The 20,069-nt window shown below is 43.4% G+C and overlaps 1 protein-coding gene across 1 annotated transcript in view; it reads left to right on the forward strand.

Annotated features, from left to right (window-relative positions):
* Positions 1-3,717: 3,717 nt before the first annotated feature.
* The window catches only part of LOC311314349 (meprin A subunit beta-like), a gene marked incomplete at both ends in the record, with an annotated part of 58,024 nt that continues 41,672 nt past the window's right edge, over positions 3,718-20,069 (forward strand). The window contains 5 exons of the mRNA XM_084444686.1: positions 3,718-3,924; positions 15,127-15,132; positions 15,845-16,041; positions 18,114-18,309; positions 18,433-18,628. Of these exons, the coding sequence (XP_084300812.1) occupies positions 3,718-3,924; positions 15,127-15,132; positions 15,845-16,041; positions 18,114-18,309; positions 18,433-18,628 (802 nt within the window). The remainder of the gene's footprint in view (positions 3,925-15,126; positions 15,133-15,844; positions 16,042-18,113; positions 18,310-18,432; positions 18,629-20,069) is intronic.

Raw genomic sequence — 20,069 nt, forward strand, 5'->3', positions numbered from 1 at the left:
CCTCGCGACCTTGCAAACTTTGAGGCTCATTTTGAGGGTCTTGCCATCCACCAATGTGCACAAAAATCAAGCCCCATATTGTCCTCAAAGCCAACTGTAACCCAGAGGTGGTTGCAAGCGTGTAGCTGTAGTGTAAAGGGTCACGAGGCCATGAAATGATTCAAAGGTCACCAACTGTCATTCCCTAAGTGTGTGACCCAAATGTCAGAAAGATTCCCAAATGGACACTCTCATGTGAGCCCCAAATGTCAGAATGATTCCCAAATGGACATTTAGGCCAAAAAGCCTACATTTAGGGGGGGCTTTTTGTACTGCCAACATCTCCACAGTGAATGCAAGGAAGCCACCAGGTCAGTATGTTCAGCCCACCATGGGGTGATATTAGTGTGCCAAGTACCAGGCTCCCCACTCCTTCCCAGGGCTTTGTATCTCCAAGTGTATCTGAGTGATTTTGCTTCCCAAGTGTCCAAAACCAGTGACATTTGGTAAGCCTCAACTTTGGGCCTCATTTTGAGTGCCTTCCCGTGCTCCAAATTGCACCTCCTTCATGTCACATGTTTTCCTCAGAGCCATTTTTGATTTGGAAAAGGTTGCAATTGTGTAGCTGTTGTGTAAAGGGCAGTGAAGTTGTGAAATTACTTAAAGGTCAACTGTCATTCCCTTTTGAAGTGACCCAAATGTCCTCAAGTTTCCCAAATGTGCATGGACCTGGAAGGACCCTTATGTACAACATATTCCTAAATGGACATTTCATTTGGAAAGGGAGTCTTGTACTGTTCAGCTCAGCTCAAGTGAGGCGGGGGAGGGGAGGTGGTGGTGAGGAGTGGCCCCGGACAGGACCCCTATGGCTTTCACGTCCTCCGATCGGGCCAATACTCGGTCAGGGGGACGGCCTGCCTGTGGCTGATGGTGTACAGTGGTGTTCAGCCAATCAGAACGCTAGATTTTTCAAAGTACTCAGGTTGTCATGAAAATCGGTAGGCCCAGAGAGTTTCATGGGGACATGTGCATACTCAAATTATAACTCTGGGGCTGCAGGAAGTACCAGAACTGTAGTCCATTTGGGAATCATCTAGGTTTCCCAAATGGACACCATTGATTTCTTATGACTGTCTGGGGCTAGGAGCCTGCCCTTTGAGTATCCACATGTCCACCATAGGCTTTAAAGGAGTAGTAAAGGGAAAATGCATGTTTAGCCCTGTTTTAAGTGTTACATATGAACATATACAATGATTCAGATCAAAACGTTGACAAAACTAGCATTTTCGAGAAAGTTGATAATTGCTCTACCACCGTTTTGGTCATACAATGGATGTGAATGGGCATCTTGAAAAATCATTCAAAAACATGTTAAACTCTCAATTTCAAAAACAAGAAACTCACCTAGGTGTTAGTTGGCATTCTGACATATAATTCACCATAAAAATTCTAGTTCATCTGGAAAGGCGTTTTAAAAATATTTAGCATCAAACTATTTAGTCTCAGCACATACGTGTGTAAACTTCCGCTTTAACTGATTCCGATCTCGCGCAATGCCTTGATCTCGCGGTAGGCGACGTCCATGGATTCCAGCTCAGCTTCCTTAAAAAGCTAGCAACAAGCAACAAGACAGGCTTGTGCGAAGCATTTGTTTGGGATCTCAACAATGACACGCTATTGTGCCGTTGCCAATTGTGGCAAAATCCGTTCATCTGTAACTTGTCATAGACTTCCCTACAACGATCCCGCAAGATTGAAGTTGGGGATAGAATTTCTTTACTTGGACGTAAACACACCCGTGGATATTCTTCAGGTCTTAGATCACCGTGTGTGCGCCTTACATTTTGAGGACAAATGTTATAAGCCTAGGCTATTCTCGAAGAAATCTCCCAAAAGGGTCTTCCTCAAACGTGATGCTGTTCCGACTTTACATAGAGGAATGACAGAAGACGAACGAGTGGAAGAACTTGGGGTAAGTTCTTATTGCCAGCTGTGTGTGTGTGTGCGCCCGTGTGGGTGTGTGTTGAAGCATAATAATAACAATCCCTTTGCTAAGACTAACTTTATAAAAATAGAATTGTAAGAAGTGGTCTTACAGCATGAAATTATCCTGTAGATTTATTCGCTCGGACATAAATACTAGTGGTACAAGCAGGACTCACTTTCAACAGGCAAGGAGTCAGACTCATGGACTGAAAGGTTTGCCATGTCAGCTGTTAGCAACAGGTCCCACTCGGTACAGCACAAACTTTCCTTTTCGGTGGGCGTCTGTCGGCAATGTTTGCAAGCACACCATCAAACACCCGTGGTTTGTGGTAAAGCGACAGCTTCATCGACCGTCTCTGGCTCTGCGCTTCGGCGAGCCTCCATCTCTTCCATTTGCTGTAGTTCCTCCTCACTATATATTCAGGCTCGAAACGATAAGCGCTGCTGTCAAAGTCTAATTCCTCGCGATCAAATTCATACTCTTCTAGATCAGCCATTTTGATAAGCGTTTTCTGAACTGTAGCCTAGGGCTTCCTTGTCTGTGAGCGAAAGAGTAGCGTGAGCAGTGAGCAAACTAGCTAGCCTAGCTAACATAAACAATAGCTACCGTAAGTAGTTCCGCTTCCTGAATCCCATCTGCGGATTGATCTACACATCTACAACAATCGCGTCAATACAAGTCAATGGATTTCATAAAATGATAAATAAAACCCTACAGGATTCATACTTTGTGGCAAATTTGATGTCAGAACACCAACGGACACCAATTACCCCCTCGGTGAGCTTCTTGTCTTTGAAATCGAGAGTTTAACATGTTTTTGAATGATTTTTCAAGATGCCCATCCACATCCATTGTATGACCAAAACAGTGGTAGAGCAATTATCAACTTTCTCGAAAATGCTAGTTTTGTCAATGTTTTGATCTGAATCATTGTATATGATCATAAGTAACCTTAAAACAGGGCTAAACATGCATTTTACCTTTACTGCTCCTTTAAGTAGTAAACCAATTTTCGTGACAATCGGAGCATGTTTAAAATCAAGCCTCCTGATTGGCTGTTGCAAACAACATGGCCGTCTTAAGGGAGCATCCCCCTAGGTGCTCATCGATTTTCATGCCGATCGGAGAAAGTTAAAAATCAAGTGTTCTGATTGGCCAAAGAAACCCGTAGGCCATCCAGCAATGAGTAGACCATCCACCTGAAAGACTATAAGTCTAATCAAAAGAGGTGAACTAAGAACACCACCTAACACCTGTGAGGGGCCTCTCCCCTCTAGAGCACGCCACCCCACAAATCTGGTGAGACTCCGCCCTATATGGACAGCAGGGATGGACTGTACAGTACACCCCTCTTCTGGAATGAATTGCTACTCAAATGGACAACAAGTTTCCCATTTGGGACATTGTACTGTAAACCCCCCTTCTGGAATGAATTGCTACTTAAATGGACAAGTTTCCCATTTGGGCCATTGAACAGTAAACCTCCCTTCTGGAATGAACTGAAAGTTTCCCATTTGATTAATGATACGAGACTGCCATCTACTGGAATTGACACTTCGGTACAAGTAAGTAACCAAAATGGACACAAGTTTCCCGAAGTGTCATTTGAGGCCACATTTGTCCACGGTCAATACATCGTGCTATCCAAATGGGGTCCACGGGGGAAACATTCCCTCAGGTATACTGAGGCATGGTTATGCTTCACCCCCAGCTGCCGTAATACCTGCTTAAATATATGGGAAGCGAAGGGGATGGAGATGGGCTTGACTCCTGTGCCGCATCATACTGTGGTGCTGGATTGGGAGCTGGTGCAGGGTGCTGTTCCTGTCGGGGTGCACCCTGCGTTGCCACTCAAAGGAGTGGATATGATTCTGGGCAATGATCTGGCTGCTAACGCCGTGTGGGCCGATGTGCCACCGACCAACAGTGGTTGTGTCCAGGCCGCTGCCGTCCGGAGGGTGAGATGAAAGTGGTCTAGGTTTTCCAGAGGGTTTTCCAGCCTGCGCTGTGACACGAGCACAGAGCCGCGAACTGTCTGCCCCTGGCCTGCCTGTTTTGGGGGATGGTTCCAGTATGGTGCCGGACTATGTCGGTTCCCTGCCTGATCTTCCTCCATCTGTTTCTAGGGAAGATTGGGTGAAGGCTCAGAAGGAGGATTCGTCTCTGTATGATTTGTGGAGTGAAGTGTTGTTAATGGCGGTTATTTATGCACTGACCAAAGAACTTGGCCCACAACAAGGCCCTTCCTACAGGCAGGTGTCAGTTCTCTGCATGGATGTATTAATAGAACTGGATACAGCCACTCCATTCACTGACCGCTATCAAAAGTGAAGGCCTATTGAACCGCAACATATTGGCAATTTTTCATCGTTTGACGTATATCCGGTGCCTTTTGCCTGGATAAAAAAAAGAATGTCTCCAATGGATATATTTGACAAAAACAGGTTAATATGCAAGCCGGTTTTCATTGCTAACTCAAAGCGGGGAGAACCGGGAACGCCCGTCTACATTTCACATGAAAGTGAATCTGTTTGTGGACGCGCGTAGGCCAGAAAAGCACAACTGCGCAAGTACAAAAGGCACCGGACATACGTCATACAATGAAAATTTGACAAGATGGCGCAGTTCAATAGGCCTTCACTTTTGAGTTCGAACCCTGGGGGCTTGGTTCTCTGGTAACTGGCAACCCCACCAGGTTACAGAATGTGCCCTCGAGCAGACCTCCAACCATGTTTAAACAAAACAAACAGGTGCCTGTAAAGTAGAACAAAAGAGAAGCAGAGTGGCAGCAAGAGCGTGAGAGACCCATTGTGAGCCTGGGGCGTGGCCTTTGAACCCCACCGATGCACCGGGCCCAGGTGCACCGGGTTGGCTCTGCCGGGGATGAGAAGCAGATTAGTAATTAAGATGGTCAACACTCACACCCAGCAACATGTCCCTAGATGGCACCACAGAGGGCCAACACAGAGGGATCTAAACATGTTGTGATTTTGTCTTAGAACACTCAACTCAGGAACCTAAATTGCTTTAGCTGATAAGTGAGTGGAATTTAATTTGAAAACATTAGCACAGCCAGCTTAAATATAAAACAAACCTTTCTGAGATGTAAGTACAGAAAGTGTGGGAGTAGGCTACAGAAAGTACTTAAACTGCAAAAATAGTAATGATAAATATTATAAAAAACAATATACAAGTAATCTAAAATCTGTATTGTGCTCAGTCATTACACAACAGCCAATGACATGAAAGAGAAGATCAATCATCTAACCGCTATCACTAAACTTCCTTATCATCTTACCACCACGTCACTGTGGAGACTATTGTGTCGGACATATTTTCTTTGTTAGTGGCCCTGCTTGCTGTCCTTGCTGCACCTGTGTAGAGTTATGTACAGTTGACGAATCGCTGTGTCATAGCGCACGGTTCGGGTATACTGTATGTGTCATACCGATAGTGTTGCAAGCTCCTCTAAGAGAAGTAGCTGTTGGTTCTCCCAAAAGTAGCTAGAAGTAGCTACATGACATAATCAACTAATTTGCACAATATGCAATTCTGAAAGAGGCAAAATGAATGGAAAAGGCTGACCAGGTAGTTTACAAACTAACTATTTAGTCCAGAGGCCAATACAGATTTTGGTACCACCTACCTAAGGTGACCAAAGAATATTGGTATTTATGTTTTCCAACATGTCTGTAGTTGGTATGATAACCATGCCTATCTAGTAGCTTAATGCTGGATCAAAATACATTATCTCAACACACTCACACCCCAGTATCCCACCTTCACTACAATAGGCACTAGAACTAAATGTTAACAAACCTTAGCTCCATCCATATATTAAAAACCTACCTCATGGAATTTAATTTCAAACCTTTATTTATACTCATAAAGCACTGAGGTTTCCCTCATTTACAGGGTTGATGAGTTCACACGGATACACAAATATCAACAGAACAAAATACAATATAGAAATATAGCTGCAAGCAGCAATAACGGGGCCAAGCGCAACGAACGCATCAAAGCCAACGAGGAAAGCACGCCATAGCTACATTGGAGCTATGCATGTGAGCATCTATGTCGCCTGACCAGGTGAATCAGGTCAAATTCATGCAACAGTATCATCATCACCATGATCATCATCATCATTATACAACTATGTCAAATGTTACACTAAATGCCTCTCTCACACAGACTCCCACAAAGTCACAGTTCATTTATAATGGCTCTACACAATATCCAGAGTCTTAAAGCACACTTTAAAGATGTACACACACATCAATTCTTTATGAACGCTGATAGCATTTGTGTAACAGAAACATGGCTGGCATCTGCCATAGCCACATTTGAGCTATGCATGTGACTGTCGTTGTCACCTGACAAGGTACATCAGGTTAAATTCATGCAACAGCATCATCATACAACCACATTCACAGTTTATTAATCTGATGATGTCAAGTGAGTGTCAGGTCCTTTTAAGCATCTCAACACATTTCTTCTATTTTGGGACATATTTTTAGGACCTATTTCTCTGCATGTCGACATCCCACATGGCCATTCTCCAGGCCTTCCATCTGCCTGGGAGACCCACCTTTACCATCAGGTCTCACTGCAGGGATAGATTGACAATTCAGCAATCTGTGAACAACACTCACAATTCTTGTTTCTCTCTTAACCTCACAGTTTTCAGAAGAATGCCCCTCTCCTACCCATACATTTGGTGTAAGTAGGCTATGTAATTGAAGGTCTACATTTCCATCCAATTGACCTGAATGACTACTGTCAAACTAAAGTGGAGTCCATATGCATTCAATTGGAGTGATCTTGATTATTTCAGTTAAACAAGCACATTCTTCATATAAGAAGAGACGACACATTGGTTTAATTCTAGCAATGAAAATACAATGAAAGTGCAAGGGGTCCCCTTTGCACAACAATGCTTATATAAATATCAAAATGTAATCTGACAGTGTTGTGCCCAATTAGTAAGTTGTAGAGCATGCCATCAGCTACGCATACAAGCATTATGAACCCCATTTAGCCACGGGGGGCGCTACAGCAATCAATTGCATTTAAGCCACTTTTAAGAATTTTGGCTTGTTATAGCGCCACCCTTTGGCCTAACTGCTTCATATTTCTTCAGTTACCTCAAGATATGCTCTGGTACTACTATATCTGTTTTTGGAAATACCATCCAAGCGGTTAGGCCTGAACAGGAAATTAGCTCTCTAGCGCCCCCATTTGAGTTGATCGGGCCAATAATGCATGGATAGCCCCAGGGTATATGTGAGGACGTGCTTGCAATAATTTGTGGTGTTCTGTACAACCCTTCAGAAATTATACCACTTTATGTAAAAAGCCACGCCCTCTGCAAACTTCATTGGCTCATCATTTCTTTTTTTTGCAACTTTTCCAAAATGTCTCGAGATGGAACTTTAGATATTGCTCCTGACATTGTGTGTACCAAGCGGCATGTGAATCGGTCAAACTTTCTAGGAGGAGATAGATTTTAAGCATTTTTCAAAATTTGCAAAATAGCGGATAATTTCCATAACCGGATGTTATAGGTTCTTGAGGCAAATTTGTTCATCGTGAGGACACACATATGTCGGCAAAGTCGCATGACTCTATGTCAAACGGGGCATGAGATATGCCTGTCATATGTCTTTGAGAGAGTGATGGCTGGCTTTTCACTAAAATGCTTATATCAACATCAAATTTACATCTGGTAATTAAGAGTCCAATGAGTAAGTTGTAGAACATGAGATGATCTACCCATACAACCATTACAAAACCCATTTGTCCACAGGGGGCGCCACAGCAATCGATTCCGTTTTAGCCACTTTTAAGCATTTTGGCTTGTTATAGCGCCACCCTGTGGCCAATCTGCTTCCTATTTCACAAGATACCTCAACATATGCTCTGGTACAAGTGTAAAAAGTTTCAGAAAAATCGGCCTCGCGGTTAGGCCTAAACGGGAAATGAGCTCTCTAGCGCCCCCATTGGGTTTGATCGAGCCCATAATGCAGGGCTAGCTTCAGTTTATATGTGCGGACATCCTTGAAAATATGTGTGGTGTTCTGTACAACCCTTCAGAAAATATACTCCTTTATGTGAAAAGCCATGCAAAGCCACGCCCTCTGCAATCTTCATTGGCTCATAGTTTCTGTTTCATTCAACTTTTCCAAAATGTGCCAAGATGGAACTTTAGATATTGCTCCCTAGATTCTGTCTACCGAGCGTGATGTGAATCGGTGAAACTTTCTAGGAGGAGATAGATTTTAAGCGTTTTTCAAAAAATTCAAGATGGCGGAAAATCTATATAACCGGAAGTTATGGGTCCTTGAGGCAAATTTGTTCATCATGAGGAGAGACATATGTGTGCAAAGTGTCATGTCTGTAGGTCAAACGGGGCCTGAGATATGCCTGTTCAAATTTCGCAACTTCAGTCGGCTGCTATAGCGCCCCCTATTGGCTAATCGATCTGGGTCGTGCTCCATGGACTCAGCACATCATCCTCTACCATCATGCAAATTTTGGTAAAAAGTTACCACTCCGTTCTATAGGCTGCCATTGACTCCCATGGCGGAAGAATAATAATAATAAATATAGCTGCAAGCAGCAATGTGGGGGCCAAGCAGGACATGCGACCAGCGCATCAAAGACAACAAGCGAAACACGTCATAGGAGTCTATTCCAATCGCTACCGCAGTTTTGAAAATCGGGCGTACGGTTCAGAATATACGCACTTCCAACTTTGACAGGTTGGTGGCGCTAGAGACTTTGAGGTGTCGACATAGACTTGGTGACAGGGGTCTCGGGACCGTCCACGATGAGTGTGCCTAATGTGGTTATGATACATCAAAACCTTACTGAGATTTGACCACACTTCCTGTTTGGCGGCTTGGACGCCAAATTCGATTGGCTGTAGCGAGCGAACACCTTCGACAATCGAAAATCCCTCTAGGAGTTTTGTGGACATTGGTCTAAAGAATGTGTAGAGCCAGTTTCATGTAGATGGGTGAAAATCCTTAGGAGTAGATACATTTTAAGTGTTTTACACAAAATACAAAATGGCGGGAAATCCAATTGGTGGAAAATGACAGCAAAGGATGCGATGAACTCGGCATGAGCGAGGGATTCCAACGGTACCTCATTTTTCCAAATCGGTTACACAGGTCAAAAGTTGTGTGCATTAACGCACTTCCAACTTTGACATGGTGGTGGCGCTAGAGGGTTTGACCTGTCGCAATGCCACTTGCTGCCAGAGGTCATGGGACTGTCCCCGATGAGTGTGCCAAATGTGGCTTTAATACATTAACAATTTGCTGAGATATGACCACACTTCCTGTTTGGCGGCTTGGACGCCAAATTCGATTGGCTGTAGCGGGCGAACCCTTTCGAAAATTGAAAATCCCTGAACATCCTATGTGGACATTGGTCTCGAGAATGTGCCTACCGAGTTTCGTGCAGATTGGTCAAAATTCCTAGGAGGAGATACATTTGAAGTGTTTTTCAAAAAATTCAAGATGGCGGAAAATCTATATAACCGGAAGTTATGGGTCCTTGAGGCAAATTTGTTCATCATGAGGAGAGACATATGTGTGCAAAGTGTCATGTCTGTAGGTCAAACGGGGCCTGAGATATGCCTGTTCAAAGTTCGCAACTTCAGTCGGCTGCTATAGCGCCCCCTATTGGCTAATCGATCTGGGTCGTGCTCCATGGACTCAGCACATCATCCTCTACCATCATGCAAATTTTGGTAAAAAGTTACCACTCCGTTCTATAGGCTGCCATTGACTTCAATGGCAGAAGAAGAATAATAATAATAATAATAATAATACCATCAATTACAATAGGGTCTTCGCCCCTACGGGGCTTGGCCCCTAAATATAGCTGCAAGCAGCAATGTGGGGGCCAAGTAGGACATGCAAGCAGTGTTTGAGTTGTCAACATGACACTTGATGATAGGGGTCAGGGGACCATCCCCAATGACTATGCTAAATGTGATTTTGATACATCAAATTGTTGCTGAGATATGACCCCACTTCCTGTTTGGCGGCTTCGTTACCGATTTTGATTGGGTATAATGAGAGAACCCTTTCAAATATCAAAATTCCCTTCAAGACTATTATTGTAGATATTGCTATAGAATGTGCATACTGAGTTTCGTGCAGATTGGTGAACGGCCCATGGAGGAGGTACATATTAAGTGTTTTTCACAAAATCCAAAAGCATTAGGTAAGGACTGAATCTTCTTGAATGTTGATTACAACAGCATAATGTCTCAATTGCTCTCCAGCAAAGCCTCAGCCTTTGCCTCCTGGATGATCTGATGTATTTTAAACTTTACCATGGATTTCCTCGCTGTATTGAAGGTTTTAACTGTAGGTACCAGGCTCATGAAAAACATTTTGTGTGAGTCAGACAGTGACTGCGTTGAAGGGACAGAAGAGAGAGAAGGGACAGAGACAGAAGGGACAGGAGTGTCCTCTATTGCTTGCAAGAGGGTATATTCAAAGATGGTAAGTTGTTCTTGAGCTCGGTGGGGCGCACTTTACGTGGAGCAGGCAAGAACAGCTCATCCTCCTCTGAGGAGTCATGTGGGTTGTCAAGGTTGTCCTTGGTACCTGGATTGACAGAGACAGATAAATAGATGGGTGGATAGATAGAAAGAAGCAGTAAGGTACAACAAGGGCATTACAAAGGAACACTCATTTACAGTAGTACAGTAAAAACAATAAAGCCATAGTCTAAAATCTCAGCTGTACCATTGTCCTCACTGTGTGGACTGTCTGGGGTTCCTTGGTGGGTGGCTGTGGGGTGGGCAGCTCCTCTCCCAAGGTTCCCAGAGGTGTCCCTCTCTCTTATGAATGGTGCCATGAAGGACATGGCCCACATGCAGGCGCGCAGATTGGCTGGGGCAAGGGGGGGCACTGCCCCCCCTGGTGGCCAGATGCGCAAACTGTCTGCAACGCGTCCAAAACTGTTGGATACTGCACATTAGGGTTGGGCGATGTGTGCTGAAATATGACATCACGATGTGGCCATCCAAACATCGCGATGGACGATGATATCGTCATTTTGTGGAAATAATAATAATAATAAAATAAAACGAAAAAAAAGAGAAGAAAAACATGTTTTATAGGCCTATTACGTATCCCGGGTAGGCTATTGTAGAATCAGGCTTAACATTAACTGGCTACGTGACGCAGTCACTTTATATGAAATAACTTATATTTAATTTAGAGAGAAAATGCAAGTCTACAATAGCCTACCCGGGGTACGTAATAGGCCTATAAAACATGTTTTACTTTTTTTTTCGAACAAATATGATAATGACGCCACCATGGCTATCTTGCACAAATCAGCACTGCTGGATCCAAGATACCGAGGGGAACACATGCAGCCACCCGAGCTGAACCACGTCAAGACCGAGCTGGTTGCAGAGATGGTAGCAACAACGACCCGTGCAGAGCGCCCAACAGTCAGTCCCACCACGCAGGAAGATCAGTCCAGCGCTGCTGCTCCTAAGAAGAGCAGAAGCTCGCTGGGCAGTCTTCTAGGGGAAAAAACTAACCAGCTACGCGCACTGCTGCTGAAATCGCAGAGGCAGAGATCACAGCCTACTTGCTGGAAGAGACAATTGACGGAGATGACGATCCACTCAGATGATGGAAAGATAACCAAACGAGGTTTACTTTTATGGCTAGTATTGCGCGTAAATACCTCTCCATATGCGCAACCAGCACACCATCAGAGCGCGTGTTCAGCACCGCAGGTAGTGTTGTCACTCCTCTCCACTCCCTACTAAAGCCTGATAAAGTGAACATGCTGGTTTTCTTAGCCAGGAATCTAGAATAGAAAGAGTAGGCCTAAACCCTGGGGTAAGAGTATAGAGTCAGAGTGTGGAGTTTTTGTTTGCCATTATTTATGCTATTTGTGGTATTTTATTAAAATATGTAAATAAGTTATTTACAATTTCTTTATTATTATTTCTTTATTATTATTCAACGAAATATGCGGTTGATAAACACGGGCCCTATCCAATTTTGGGAGTTGTTTATTTTATGCATAATGGCCCAGAAGCCACACATTTAAATGAAGCCGAATTTACATTGTATTTTATTGTGGTCTTTTGATTAAAGTAGGCAAGTAAGTACAAAACGAAATTATTATTTAACCGGGTATCTACATTTCTACATGCATATTAACTTTGGTATCTACATTTCAGGTCCCGTTGGCGGTTCTGATTGGCTCTTTCTAGGTTGTTATTCTGCCCAGAAATGAGCATTTAGCTTGCCTGCATGTAGGTGTTATAATAGCAACGAAACAAAATATTTTCTGTTCTACAGTAGGCCTAGTGTGTCATTTATTGATAGTTGGTTCGCTTAGAACCTTGAACTGGACTCATTAATGAAAAGCGTTGTAGGCCTCAATGTGGCGAAAAGGTAAGAATTAAATTGCTAAAAAGTAGGCTAATGCATATTATTTTTGTAACAGGTAATATTTATGTTGCATGTGGCTGATCATGGCAGGCTAAGTTTGATGAAATCGTTTATCAAGTCGAGTCCGAAGACCCTACTATTAGAGGCCTAGTCATAGGCCTAGTTATAGGCCTAGTCTTGTATCATAAATGACTGAGGGAAGAAGTTGCAAATGTTTGCCTATGCCCTTCCACTACATTGTTTATGTGTCATATAATTTAACAGATTAGAATTTATACAGCTAAACAATGATGTTCACTCCGTGTCCGTGCGTAAAATGTCCCATGAGCGCACGGGCTGTTGAACTACATCAAATTGAGATAATGTTTGTTAAGCTATATATACATTCTAATCTGTTACATTTTATGACACATAGGCCTAGAATTAGTAGATTACGACTCAAATGAGTTAATCTAATTATTTACAATGTTTAAAGAAGCAGAAATAACTCCGGTTTAGGGCGTCGACTCGCACCATATGCCTCTCGCTCAGTTTGCTGTCCAAATTCTTCACGAAGGACACAATAACTGTGGGAAACGTATTAAATGGTCTTCATTAATGTAGGCCTACAAATATATAATACCCAACTGTTCCATTAAAGTAGGCCTACACATATATAATACCCAACTGTTCCCTTTTCACAGCTCAAGTGTTTAAAAAGCGCTAATGTGACGATGGTTCTCAACCATCGTATTTTTCTATCAACCATTGGCGATGGACGATGATATCGTCCATCGGCCCAACCCTACTGCACATCTGTGCAACGTATCCATTGTCCAGTTGTCAAATTGATTATGCACGCACTATTATTCTTTTGGTGATTATTCTTTGATATAAACGCAGATAGGCTACATGTGAAGAGGCAATTGCTGGATTCTAATAGGCCTACGCTGTTTATAATGACACATCCCGACATTGAAGCATGAAAGGCGTAGCATACATTCCGTTTTAGTTTTTGGAAGAATTTATTGGAAAATATTGTTTGAAGTAGGCCTAGGCTATATTGAAACGAATTCCACATTTTTGTGCTAATGGACGGCGCAGCGGAGGCTGAACGAAACGTGGATATTGGAAATAATAAGCACTATGTTTTTAAATGTTGTGGGTCAATCATGCAGCTGTAACAGAATATGCGCATTCCAATGTCCGTGCAGGGCACGTATTTTTACCACTATAATCCCTATTTGATGGGGGGGGGGGGGGGGGGCTGGGACTGACTGCCCCCCCTGATCAAAAAGTCAAACTGCGCGTATGCCCACATGTAACACCACTCCTTCACTGGGACATCTGCAGAGCTGCTTTTCTTTTTTTGCCTGTATGTGTCCAGCATGTTTTACCTTTTTTTACAAATAGTAAATTGCCAGAATGGGAACCCTATAATGTCTATTGTTGTACCTAGAAACTGGAATGAGGAATTGATTACTGCTGATAAGATACCTCTATTATTAGGGCAAGTAATGATAAGAATTCCAATTTACCTGTGGTTATATATGGCTTTCTATTCTTCTATTATATTGTTTGTGTAGCTATGTGTAGACATGCATATGGATTGAAACACATTAGTGCACCTGTCATTTGATAAATTAACTGGACTGAATGAATGGACAAATGAATGAGCCACAACTCGTTTTGTATACCGAGCAAGCAGTCTTGGTATTCTTTTCTGTTTGCAAGCTAGCTAGCTTACTTCAATTATGTCTGCCCATGGAAATAACTGATTGTTGGCAATGGCAGTGGCTAGTGCTAACGTAACCTAGCTAGCTAGCTAACTTTAGCATACGTTAGCTGTCTGCTCTACATGCTAAATCACCCACATTTCATCTGAAAATCTGTATGATCGAACTCACCTGTCATTCCAAGAAGAGATCCAATGTTTTCCCAAATTATGGTCTTTTTTTCTAATGTCTTTGTAGTCAATAGTGACCTGTCATAGAGAATATAATAGGATTGCTAGACATATTTCTATGGGAGACACGGCCACAATATAATGGGGTCATACATTTTTCAAGTTTGTTTCAGGGGGGAACATGTTCTTTGAAACAACAGCAAGCTTCTGCTTCCTGATTGGTTGCTGCTTTTTATTTCGCTGCAAAAGTTGAACTTGTATTTCCAGCTGGGGGGGAGCGCGCACATGACGTTGAGTACCGCCGAGAAGGTAAGCTGATTTTGGTGGCCGCGGTGTGGCATGTATGTTTATGTATGTACATACTTAAAATGTATAACGTTACGTTAGCACTAACTATTTTATTGATGCAGTGTAATGTGCAGAATGTTGTACTTAGCGATACATAGTCGAGGTTAGGAGTCCATTCCACGGTAACGTTAGCATTCAGAGACAAGTTGACCGTTGCAATGGCGACGTAGCTAGCTAGCTAACGTTAGGCCAATTAGCGCATGTGACGTTTAGCGTATTTTATGGGACGGGCTGTGTATTTTGAGGTTGCATCTACAGGTTGTGTGATGTTTCAAAATGCGACCTGGGTAACATTAGCAACAAAAGTGTTGATGAAGAGTACACGCTAGGGCAGGTTGAGTGCTGGCCCTGTCTCTACAGGCGCTGGCACAGTCTGCTGAGCACAGTTCTGTGTGCAGCCTAGCTAAAGAGACGGCATGGTTGTTGGCCTGTTGAAGTGTCACTCTTACGACGTTGATTGTGGCCTGTGTGCGTGTGTCCAGAGACGGGTGAGTTGGAAGTGTACTATTGTTTTATGCCTCTGTTAGCAGTCGGTGAATTGTTATGAATATGTAAGGCTTGTGGTGAACTGCGTCGTCGCCATCGTTAGCTAGCATTAGTGTTAGCTGGTGAATTAGCGTGTCCAGTGGAATCTGTAATGGCGTATGTTGCAGCTGTAGGCAAACTTTATGGCTGGAACCCATTGCAGATGTGTAATGCACGAGTTTGATGTCCTTGTGAATGTAACGATAACGTGAGTTTTTGTCTTGTTGACATTGGAAATATGTGTGCGACAGTGCCCGCGTGAATTCACACCAATCATAACATTAAAACAAAATATATATTTTTACCAGTCATAACAATTAACAATCATAACAATTCACCGACTGCTAACAGATGCATAAAAGAATAGTACACTTCAAACTCACCCGTCTCTAACACACGCCACTATCAACGTCGTAACACTGACACTTCAACAGGCCAACAACCATGCCGTCTCTTTAGGCCGCTGCTATTCACACAGAACTCTGCTCAGCAGACTGTTGGTTGGTGTAGTCCTCGAGCCAGCATGAGATGTGAGCAATGTATGTGCTAATATAATGTATAGAAAGGAATATTCTATATCCTTTGTAGATGTTTTGTAATTGCACTGCAGAAACGCCCACATTGTCTCCCATGGGGATTATGAATGTATTTCTATGTGTTTGGTTTGTTTTGCAGTATAAAATGGAACCTGACAGGAAAGCAGCCAAGGTGGAAGTGGAAGGGTACATACATGGTGTATCGGAATTGTTGGAGGGTCAACGGAGCAAGAAGAAATACTTTGAAGCGACGCTTCAGGAAGCAGAGAAGAGTTCCAGACTCGTGGTCTTTTCCCCGTCCCGGCACAGCACGTTTGTGCATGCAGAGAAGGACAAGTAAGATAGTGTGCATACATAAAGTGTTGTGCATAGCAGGGATGTTAGCAGGCTGACGTAGGATTCCAGGAGGGCAGTGTTAGACCAACAAGGAAACCGAGTATATAGCTCATGTGGAGCCTGTGCTGTAAAGCTTTGAGATTAGCTGAGATGCATAATATTTTTGAGAGAGATTTAAAGGACAATGCTCGTTTTCGACAACCTGGACCTTATTTACGACATATTATAAGACGTTTGACTCACCGAGATCACTTTGGTGTAGTTTGGAGGCATGTAGAATGAATTTAAAATCCAGCGCGAGCCAGTATATCCATGTAATGTCGGTGGTCGGGGCACCGAGAATGCAGTTTCTAAAAATCTATTTTCTGCCGCGAAACGGTTGTTTTCATTAATCTGTGTTGATGAATTGCTAGTTTTGCTTACATAGAGCATATAGGCCTGTTGTGGTTTTTCACATGCCTCTGTAATATGATCTTTAGAAACGTCTTTAGACACGAAATAGCTTCCTCACTTGCTCCAGCACAGCGTGCAATCGTTGCTCCAGCACGCTGTGCGCATGCGTGCTGGAGCAAGTGAGGAAGCTATTTCAGCTGTGCATGACGACATGACAGCGGGTAGGCTAACTTTACTTCATTAGCTAGCCAGCTGGCTAGCATTGGCTGGCTAGCTAGCAACAGCAGCACACGCTTTAGCTAAGAGGTTTATTCATAAATTTTGTAATATTAGGTAATGGCAATAACACTGCTAGTTGTAACAAATAAAGTCATACTAACCTCATTAGCTCGTCTGTATTCCAGTGCAAGATCTGGTTTACAAGATTGTAGATGCTTTATTAAGTTTGATGTGTTGCCTCCTTTTGCCTGCACAACGGACGGCAATCATCTATAGTGTTTCCTTGTTTATATGGTTTAAAACCAAAATAGTTCCATATTAAACTTTTAGAGTTATGTTTCTTCAATAATGTTACATTTGATGGTACGGACTCAGAGCTAGAGAACGCTTCTGACATTACGATAGCCTACTGAGAACAAGACTGGCTCGTGCCCAGGCATATAGATAACGTCAATAGCCTATGTTTTGTGACTGCGGAGTTGCATGTGTGCACGAGCCAACACATTGGGAGCTGCACAACGGTGTCGCGAGCCAGTCTTCTCATTAGCAGAAACCAGTGAATTTGGGAACAGAGGTAACATTGTCCCCCTGCCGTGTTCAACGGTAGTACCGTATTCCACTGGTACCGGTATATCGTGCAACACTAATTAATATATAATAACCAAAATGCTCCCAAATCACGGACGTTGATCCCTTTCTTGCTACTAACTCCCTGACCTCGTTTTCGCTCATTTTTTCACTAATCACGGCTGCAGGTACTCTTGTGACACTTGTCTTGACCAATCGCCTGCTATCTGTCTTCTCAGTGAAATTGCTACGCACAGCGCACTCAGCGGGAACGCAGGCGATTGGTCAGACGGCACATAAGCGCCTGTGATTCGTCTGTGTAGTCCTAGCACACTCAATTCAAAGCAAAATTATTAATCACATTAATTGCGTCCTTTTGCGATTAGTTAATTGCGGAGGTCATAATTGCGATTTCGATTAATTCACGATTAATTGTGCAGCCCTAGTTACTACATATACATTCCCCAAAAATAAATGGTAGCAACACTCAATCATTTATTTACCGATCATTCTTATCATTATTGTATTTAGGCTACATAATCTTCCGCAATAGGCTAGTGGTTGCTAAGCAACGCATAGTACCACTTGATCTTAGCAATAGCCTTGTCAATGAGATTGACAGTGCATTAATACTAATTATTGTTATGTGGTCGCAGTAGTGGGTTACCGAGTGTTTTCCAACGGCTGCTAGCCAATCAGAATCAAGTATCCCAACTCTCCGTTGTAGAAAACAAGTTTACCCATGTCAGCTGTGATGTCATCACCAATTGTAGAATGAGGTGGACAGTTCAGAACAGTGCATGTTAACTCAGTAACCACAGGTTTTGTGGGGGTGAATCAAGAGTGTTTTCTCCAAGTCTTTTCTGATGCACAAGTGATGTTGTTGGTTACAGGAGTCCAGTCCAACTGCAGAGTGTGGTGTTTACAGCGTCCAGGATCAAAGATGGGGACATGGATATCATTGTAAATGACAGGAGCCATGTGGGTTTCAAGCGAAGGCTGGATTTTGCCTTTGATGGCAGCGCACAGGTTGTCACCTCAGAAAGGACCCTGGGCGAGATAGTGAGCGAGGGACGAGAAAACCAGGAGGTACGTGTAGCACATAACAAGGTATCTGAAGAAGTCGTACACAGTCTTTGGGTGATGGTGGACATGAAATTATGTGAGGGTGAATGTGGATGTAATGAGGTCTTGTGTGTGCATGTGTTGCAGGTGAATGTGGCCCTGAAAGTCCTGGCACAGAAGGAGAGATGTGACGTCGTGACCAAGTACGGCAATAAAGTGCAGAGGGCTGTATTTGCCGTGGGTGACCACACGGGCTATATGGAGCTGACTGTGTGGGGTGACAAAGAGGTGCAGGTGGATCAGTGGTACAACTGTACCCGCCTCTCGGTCAAGATGTTCATGGGCAAGACATGTTTGAACACTACTTTTAAGACAACTATGAAAGTCATGGCAGACCAGGGAAACCTGGTTTATGTTCCGGAGGATGATACCGACAATGCGGTAGTGCAGCTGCTGGGAGTAGACGTTTCAAGTGCCTATTACTGTCCTAGCCGCCATGTGGTGGCGAGTGTTAACGAGAGCACGGTTTCATCTAGGTGTAGGGATTGCAACATGTCATACCGTAACAAGGTGCTTCAGTGTGAGCTCACAGCAATAATGTCAGTGAGGAAGGCAAGTGGCGAGCTATCCAGAGTGTTTGTAGGTGACCAGGTGCTGAGGTGTGCAGTACCCGTTATCAACACTTGCACTGATATGCTTCACGTCAGCTCTGAAATGTGTGCATTTGAGAGGGTACGGGTTAGGCTTCGTGGGCAGCGAGTCCTAGAAATGCAGCTGCTTAGTGAGTCATGCTCTGAAGTTGATGAAGGTGGTGTACAGGGAGAGGCCAGCGTGCATGTCGCGAGTGTGGAGGAAGATGTGATGGAGGCGCCAGGGCCGGTCATGTTTGGTCATCTTACAAACAGTGAAGATGATTGCTCTGCTGCAGATGCTAAACAGAAACCACGTTCAAGTAGGGAGAAGAAACCAAAGGCTTTTGGAAAGCAGCAGTGCAAGTGAATTTATTTGGTGAGAGTAGTAGAGGTGTTTAGACACACATACAACATACGCACACACACACACAGCCACGTACGCACACACACCACACCCACGCACACACCCACCACACACCCACGCGCGCACACACACCACACCCACGCACACACACACCACACACGCACACACACCACACCCACGCACACACCCACTACACACACACACACCCGCTCCATTTGTAAGGCTGTTTTTGAATCATAGGAAGGTGATTACCAGTGTATTTTGTTTGTATTGTGATACTGGAGGGCGTTCTAGTGATTGCTGTTAATTGTGTCCCGTCACAAGCAATCTTTCACTTTCCCACAGTTAAATTGTGTAGTGTTTTTTATGGTACTTGGACATTTGTAATGCTGTATTAGAATCACAGGAAGTTGATTACCAGTGTGTTTTGTTTCTGGTGTGATACTGTGATCTAGTGATTGCTGGTAATTGTGTCCTGTCACAAGCAATCTTTCACTTTACCACAGTTACATACAGTATAGTATATATAGTGCAGTTGTTTCATTAGTATCATTTAAAGGACAATGCTCGTTTTCGACAACCTGGACCTTATTTACGACATATTATAAGACGTTTGACTCACCGAGATCACTTTGGTGTAGTTCGGAGGCATGTAGAAGAAATTTAAAATCCAGCGCGAGCCAGTATATCCATGTAATGGCCGTGGGCGGGGCACTTAGAATGCAGTTTCTAAAAATCTATTTTCTGCTGCGAAACGGTTTTCATCAATCTGTCTTGATGAATCACTA

Source organism: Borostomias antarcticus (genome assembly GCF_949987555.1).
Source record: "Borostomias antarcticus genome assembly, chromosome: 10".
In the NCBI taxonomy this organism is placed as follows: Eukaryota; Metazoa; Chordata; class Actinopteri; order Stomiiformes; family Stomiidae; genus Borostomias; species Borostomias antarcticus.